Source organism: Elephantulus edwardii, unplaced genomic scaffold (genome assembly GCF_000299155.1).
Source record: "Elephantulus edwardii isolate Elephantulus edwardi_28Jun2011 unplaced genomic scaffold, EleEdw1.0 scaffold00126, whole genome shotgun sequence".
Lineage (NCBI taxonomy): Eukaryota > Metazoa > Chordata > Mammalia > Macroscelidea > Macroscelididae > Elephantulus > Elephantulus edwardii.
Genome location: NW_006399876.1, coordinates 785,505 through 793,264, shown reverse-complemented (window position 1 = coordinate 793,264; position 7,760 = coordinate 785,505). Strand labels below are relative to the sequence as shown.

General features: G+C 52.9%; 1 protein-coding gene across 1 annotated transcript in view; it reads right to left on the bottom strand.

Annotated features, from left to right (window-relative positions):
- Positions 1-237: 237 nt before the first annotated feature.
- The window catches only part of TALDO1 (transaldolase 1), an 8,552-nt gene continuing 1,029 nt past the window's right edge, over positions 238-7,760 (bottom strand). The window contains exons 2-8 of the mRNA XM_006893199.1: positions 2,754-2,877; positions 1,715-1,822; positions 1,291-1,422; positions 855-1,030; positions 578-775; positions 356-501; positions 238-270 (exon numbers count right to left, since the gene is read on the bottom strand). Of these exons, the coding sequence (XP_006893261.1) occupies positions 238-270; positions 356-501; positions 578-775; positions 855-1,030; positions 1,291-1,422; positions 1,715-1,822; positions 2,754-2,877 (917 nt within the window). The remainder of the gene's footprint in view (positions 271-355; positions 502-577; positions 776-854; positions 1,031-1,290; positions 1,423-1,714; positions 1,823-2,753; positions 2,878-7,760) is intronic.

Genomic DNA, 7,760 nt, shown 5'->3' with positions numbered 1-7,760 from the left:
TGAGGCTCATCCAGCTTAGCCACTCAGTGGGAGCCCAGTGGACACTGACCTCAAAGGGGCCAGGGCAGAAATGAAACACATCACAGGAAAGTGGCAGTTTTAATGCACTGGGCAAATTTTACATAAAAATCAGGAGTCATTGATTCACTCTGCTCTGATCTGTGAAAACATGAGCTAGCTGGGTGAGCACGCAGGTACGTGAGCTTGCCGGGTGAGCTCGCAGGTCTGTGTCCTGTTCTACTTCCCGTTCTCAGCACTGAACATACGTTCCTAAGGAGGAGGGGGCAGGGGAGTGTGATGGGAGCAGAGGCATGGGGGCCCCCACCACTCCCTCCACCCCAGCCCCCACACGCACCTCGAGTACACGCTCTAGCTTCCGTGAGTCCGCAGCAAACTTGCGGATTCCGTCCGAGAGCTTCTCCACGGCCATCTGGTCCTCGTTGTGCAGCCAGCGGAAGGCCTTCTCATCCAGGTGTACCTGCTCCAGGTCACTGGCCTGGGCTGGGGCCAACACAGGGTTCATCTTCCTGGCCTCTGCCCCCTCCCCGCCTGACCGCGCCCCACTCTGGGCACTCACCTGACTTGGCTGAGAGTGTGGGCACCAGCTTGCTGGTGTCCTTGAGCAGCTCGCCCAGCAGCTTTGGGGAGATGGTGAGGAAGTCACAGCCCGCCAGCGCCTTGATCTCGCCGGTGTTGCGGAAGGAGGCGCCCATCACAATGGTCTTGTAGCCAAACTTCTTGTAGTAGTTGTAGATCTTAGTGACACTCTGCACCCCTGAGGGACACATGCAGGACACAGCAGTCAGCAGGTGTTGAGCCTCGCCCCCACCCATGCCCCCTGGACAGCAGCCCACCCGGGTCCTCCAGGGGCTCGAAGGTCTTCTTGTCAGTGTTTGCCACATGCCAGTCGAGGATTCGGCCCACGAAGGGGGAGATGAGCGTCACCCCTGCCTCGGCGCAGGCCACGGCCTGGGCGAAGGAGAAGAGCAGTGTCATGTTGCAATGCACGCCATGCTGTTCCTCCAGCTCCCTGCAGGCAGTGGGGGGGGGGGGTGGTCAGGGGCGGCCCGCCCTGTTTTTCTGAAAGACTGACCTGGAGACTCCACTCATGACCACTGGGTCTACCAGCTGTCCGGATGCACTGCAGCCCCTGTGCCTCGATGAGGCCATGGACACAGAGTCCACCCTGCATGCCAACTCAGGCTTACAGGATCACACTTGCCTGTAGCCCCCTGATCCCAGTCCCTCAGTCTAGGAGACCCCAACAGCCCGTGCATGGGGAACACGTACTTCCCAGCCTGGATTCCTTCCCACGTGGACGAAAGCTTGATGAGGATCCGGTCCTTGCTGATGCCAGCTTCCTTATAGAGCTCGATGAGGCGCCGGGCACGAGCCACCATGGCGTCCTTGTCGAAGGAGAGTCTACAAAATGGGCACGTGAGGAGGGCCTCCACCACAGGCCCCACCTGTCCCCAAGGACTCTGTCTAGGAAGGGAGACTCCACCCCAGGATCCTTTCTCCCAGAACCCTGTTCCCAGGAGCAACTAGCTCAGGAACACAGGACAGGGCAAAACCGATGCCAGCAGACTTATCAGCAGCGCCACTCCACAGATGGAGCCCCACACCAGCAACTGCTGGGGCAAGGAGGCCCAGGAGCACCTGCTGGTTGGGCTTCTGGAGTCTGTCTGGGAACAGTGCACAGTAGCCCGTGTACCTGGCATCCACTTCTGTGGACACACGCCCTGGAATTTTCTTTAGGATCTCTGCTCCAAACAACACAAACAGCTTGTCGACAGCATTTGTTACCTGTTCCTCTTGGGACCTGAAAAGCAGGGGAGCCCCACCAAGTGAGTTTGTCAAATTGGCCTTGCCTGCCCCTCACTCCTGCCCACCAGCCTCCAGCAGGGCCACCCAAACAGGCCCTCGGTGGACAGCAACTAAAGGGTCCTGGTCAGCCTGCAGGTACCTTTCCCTGTCCCCATGTCCCAGAATTTCCCAATTCAGGGTTCCAGATGAGAAAACAGGTGACAGTTAGGCCTGATAGCAGCTGGTCATCATCCTCTGGGGCTTAGACACTACCAGGTGCAGGGAGCTAGGTGGAAGAGGGGTGGAGGGTGCAGGGTGCAGGCTGCAGGCTACTGCCCTAGGCCTCGCTCTGGAAGACTGAATGTGCCACAAGGCCAGAGCTCTGGGAAGAGGCAGGTCATGGAGGCCAGGCCACGGATGTCAGAAGGGCTAGGTCCTAGACTCCCTACCCCGTGAAGGGACATGTCTTAGATGATCTCCAGTCCCCCAGGAGGAGACATGTCCTGGAATCATGTCCTTTCCACAGGTGACAGGTCCTAGACAACTCCCAGAACTGGATCTTCTAGGCAACAAATTCTAGACTTAGAGGTGGTGCACCCTAGCCAGAGGTGGTGGCTGCCCACGAGTGACTAGACAAGAGCAGATAAGCATTTGGCTACTAAGCAAATTAGTGGTTCAAATGCCCCAGCTGCCCTGTGGGTAGATGGGCAGGCCTGCAGAGCTCACAGCTAGCAAACCGGGCCATGGGTGGGTCACAGCAGGGAAGGGCCCACAGGCCAAGCACTGCAGAGGTAGATCAAGGGCAAATACACATCAGGTGCAGTGGGCACTGTGCTTCACATGAGCAGAGACATCGTACCTCCCGCCACTGAAGCCACGTGAAGACAAACCAGCCAGGCTTGGTGCCAGCACACACCCCTCACTCAGGGATGGCCCCAGTCACTCACCCTCCCAGCTTCTTCCCATAGGCCATGGCTTCCTCCACCAGGTCCTGGTAGGTGGGCATCTGAGCTGCGGCGAGGATCAGGGAGGGGTTTGTGGTGGCATCTTGGGGTTTGTACTCCTCAATGGCTGCAGAGCAAGCGTGAGCAGAGGTGAGTGGGGACATCAGCAGTGGCCAGCAGTAGAATTCTGGCCAGCTATTCGGGAGATCGGGTTTGAGTTCCAGCTAGGGCACTGCATGTGAGCAGAGCTCTTGTGGCCCTGAACAGGCTTCTGTGGAGCGTCCAGGGCAGGATGGACTAGGAAGGCCTGTTGACCTACTTTCAAAACTAGCCCATGAAAATGCACACAGTGAGGATGGAGCAGGGCCTGGCGTGGGGTCACTACGGCCGACGTGAGTCCTCCCCAACCAAGCCTAGTGGGAAACTGCCTGCCCCAGACAAGCTGACAGAAGAAAGGGACCCTCAGGACTGAGGAGCACAGGAGGTGGCCATGTCAGACGAGCCCTCCTCTTCACACACATTAGGTCTTTCAGTAGTTAAGTGCTTACCTTAGACACACCAGGGCCTCCCTGTCAGGCATCCAGGCAGGTCTACAAACCCCTAATAAGATCCGTGCTAGGCTGATGGCTTGCCCACTGAGTTTATCTGGCAAATGACTATTTTCAAAGCATACTTTGATGACCCAGCCAGAGATGGAGCCGTGTGACTCAAGGCAGTGGGCAGGACTCAGGACAGCTCAGGGGGCTCTGTGGTGTCAGTCCACCTGTCTCAACCTGAGGTGAGGTGGCTGTAGGTGTACACCCACCTGGCACAGGTGCCTCAAGCTAAAGTGCAGGTGCCAGACGGAGCATTTGGCTGGTGTGGCCTCTGCTCTCTGCAGGCCCGGCCCTGGCCTCTCTGGCTGTTCGTCACACATCTGTCCCCACCAGAGGAGAAAGGGCAGGTCCAGGAGTTGGGGGGTTAATTCTTAACTTCCTCTGAGTCTCTAGTTACTTCACAATAACAGGCTATGAAGAGGCTCTGGCAGGATTTATACAGGTGTACATGCCTATTCAACCACCAAGCAGCTTATGGGAAATGTGTCCATTTGATAGTACCAAGCTGGACTCAAAGGTGGCTGTTTAAAAACTGGGGTTGTCAGTATGGCGCTTTCTCAAAAAGTTGCAAATAGAGATACCATTTGACCCAGCAATTCCACTACTGGGAATATACCCTGAAGAGACCATAGCTGACATCCAAGCAGATATATGCACACCCATGTTTATTGCAGCTTTGTTCACAATAGCAAGGAGTTGGAAACAACCTAAGTGCCCATCAACAAATGAATGGCTAGAGAAGCTGTGGTATATTCGCACAATGGAATACTGTGCTACATTAAAAAACAAGGAACTCATGCAATATTATTCAAAATGGTTGACTCTGGAGAACATTATGCTGAGTGAAATATCCCAGTCACAAAAGGACAAATATTACATGATGCCACTGTTGTAGAATGGGACTGTCGTTGGGGTTGGGGAGAGAATGAGTAAGATGGGTTCAATAATGTATACTGCACTGAAACAGAGGTGGGAGAAAACTGTTTAAAAGAGATATATAACTAGGTATTTCTGTCATCACAGGAGACTAGAGCGAGGGCTACATGGTGGAGGGGACCTGGGGGAGGGTTTGTAAAACAATGAAAGAATCTTTTCTTTTACTTTTCCATAATTTTTGACTCATGTACTTATAACTTGTTAGTCAAATTTTGTGTCTTCTAGGTTTTAACACCCCCATGATACATCTTCAAGGATATGAACATGTACGGCCAAGCACAATCAATAAGAGTGCATCTAAATTCCAAAATCAATCTCCATAATAGTCTATGTGTTTCCTACTGCCAAAGGGGCCCTTTAGAGTAGTGAGAGAAGATCTTCACCCTGAAACCCACAGCGTCCCTTTTCAGCAGGAAGTAGCTAAGAGAATACGCCGTCCCCTTTTCCTTATGACTCAGGGTGAAGTCTCTCTCAGGGAGGAGTGATAGGGAATGGCAAAGGACACACTGACAAAGAAGATTAATCAGAACTGGCTTTGCCAAGCACTGTGGCATTTGGACAAGAACAAACTGGGAGGAGGGTAGAGAGAATAGTGCAACAATGAATGAATGAATGGAAACCCAAAATCTCTGTAAATGTTTATGAAAATTAATAAAATATAATTATAGAAAAAAAAAACTGGGGTTGTACTGCACTTAACTGATGCAAAACCTGTGGGCTGAGGGAGGGCAGCTATTCTGTGAGGCGTGTCACACACTGCCACACGCAGTCACTATATGCTGGACCAAACTCCAGACCAATGACCACTCAGTCCCCAGAAAAACGTACACAGCTTTTAGCAATCCCAGAAGGGCTGAGCAACCTTCACAAAATGCAGATGAGAAACAGAAATACAAAGCTAGACGCCAGCACCATCACAACTACACAAACTGAAGACCGGAAGCGCTTGCTGCAGAAGGTCAAGGACTGCAGTCTTCAATATGGATTGAAACTCAGCATCAAGAAAAAGATTCTCACCACTGGGCCAACTGACAGCACCATGATGGAGAAGAAACTGAGGTTAACAATTACAGCTTCCTTGGTTCCACAATCAATATTCTTGGCACCAGCAGTCAGGATATCAAAAGACGAATTACATTGGGAAAGTCAGCTGTCAGGGACCTTTCCAGAGTGCTAAAAAAGCAACGATGTCAGTCTAGAAACTAAAGTGTGCCGAACTAATCCAGGCCATAGTCTTCATAATTACTTGCTATGCATCAGAGAGCTGGACAACGACTAAGAATGACAGGAGAATTGATGCCTTCAAATTGTGGTGCTGGAGAAGAGTCATCAACATAACCATGGACTGTCAAGAAAACAAGTCTGTCCTTGCAGGCTAGGATACTGAAGCTCCATCTCACATACTATGGGGCATGTGGCCAGGAAGGACTGACCAGTCGTTGGAGAAGGACATCATGCTTGGAAGGGTAAAGGAACAGTGAAGGAGGAAGACCCGGGATGAGATGGGTTGATACAGTAACTGGGGCGATGTGGGTTGGTGTGTCAGAATTAGACTGCTCAGGACAGGGCAGGGTTCAGAGCTGCTGTAACCAGGGTGGCAGGCAACTCAGTGGTACATAAAAACAGCCACATCCCACAAAGGGATAGGCTTTTCATAAAGTTGTTTGGTGTCAGAGATTGACTCATAGTGACCCTGTGAACAAAAGACCTGAGCACTGTTCACAGGGGTTCTGGAGGCAAGCCATTTTGGAAGTGGGTGCCACTCCAGCTTCCAAGCTTGTTTTAATCAGGAAGCTCCACCAAACACTGTCTACCATGGGTAACCATTTTTCATTAAGTTGTTAAAATTAATTTTTTTTAAAGTTAATACTTGGGTCTACAGGCACCTAAAAAGCACAACCAAATTGCTGGGTCAGTCCCAGGTAGTTGTGGGGCTCACTGCTGGCCAGGGAAACCCCCTGCTTGGTGGTCCCCACTGAGCACTTGTGAGTGCCAGGAGCCCTGGGCTGCTCTCCCTGTTACCCCCCCCCCCATGGCTCTGGACTCTGTCACAGAAATGCCACCATGCAGGTGTGTCCCGCAGGCCTTGGCAGGTGTGACAGCCTGTCTGAAAGGCTTCAGGTATGCACTGTATAAGCCTTACTTAAGCAGCCAGATATGCTTATTCATCCTTGTTGGATAGATAAACAATCCTTTGACTTGGTTACCAAAGAGGAACTACATTTCTTAAGTCACCATGAGAAAGCAGAACAGAGGAAGGCACAGGCAGAAGGGGTGTGGCCCTGGCTTCTGCCTCCAGGAAGGAATGTGTGCAAGGTGGCCCTGTACATGTCCACAGCTAAATCACTCACCAGACTCCCCAGGCCTCAAGTCACAGTTTACTGTGCTGCCTGGCATTTCAAACGCAGGGAAAATGAACTGCTAGGGAGCTCTGGTGGTCTAGTGTGTAAGGACCTGCACTACCAACCCAAAGGCAAGTGGTTGAAATCCAGCCTGACCTACTGGAGGGTCAGCTCCAATTAAAAAGCCACGCCTGTTAGCTCTCTGATAGCAAAGCCCTCAGCCTACGTCCCTGCGGGGCTGGTTCTGTGTACTTGGTGAGGAAGGTGCGGGACAGGGCAAGGCTGCAGTTATTCACCGGGTGGCACCCCAAACCAGCCCTGATGAGAGCTGCCCGTGCAGGCCACCACGGCCCACTGGGCAGAGGAAGCAAGTGTGCAAGAGGTCTCAAAAGCAGATGGTGAAAGCGTAGTTTGCAATGTGGCTGTAAGGACATCATCTGCCATTCACGGTGGCGGTGAGGGGGAAAGGGCACAGGCGGGTTTAGGGGAAGTCAGGGTGGTGCAATCACCCTGGCAGCAAATGTGGCAAAAATGCAAATGAGTTCTTACCTCTATACACAAGGAAAGAAAAAAAAACAAACTCTTCCCCTCCCCCCGTGGAGTTGAAATGACCCATAGCTGACCCTCCAGCAGGCTTCCGGAGGCCGTCAACTGCACATGGGGGGTTTGCCCTTCTTTCTCCAGTGGAGGAGCTGGGGGATTCGAACCCTCAGAGATGCCACCTTGGGGTTACACACCACTCCCCATGGTCTCTGTGTGCAGCTGCTGAGAGCCTTCGGGTGGAGCAGACCCATGGCTGACCCTTGCCCGGGTTTTCAGAGACCACCCACCCTTGTCCACAGAGCGGAGGTGGGTTCAAACCTCCAACCTCCGACTGACAGCGTGGCTTCTTGCCACTAAGCCACCAGAGCTCTTAAAACAAAGGTAACTGGTGCACAACAACCCGGGAGGGCTGCTGGCCAGTGGAGGATGGGCAATCTCCGTGAGATGACAGGCTGCCCGAGGACCAGCTACAGGTCAGTTCTGACAGCACGCACACCGCCACCAGCACCACCACCAGCTCCACCACCCGCACAGCTGCCACCACCAGCTCCACCACTACCAGCACCAGAACCAGCTCCAGAACCAGCTCCACC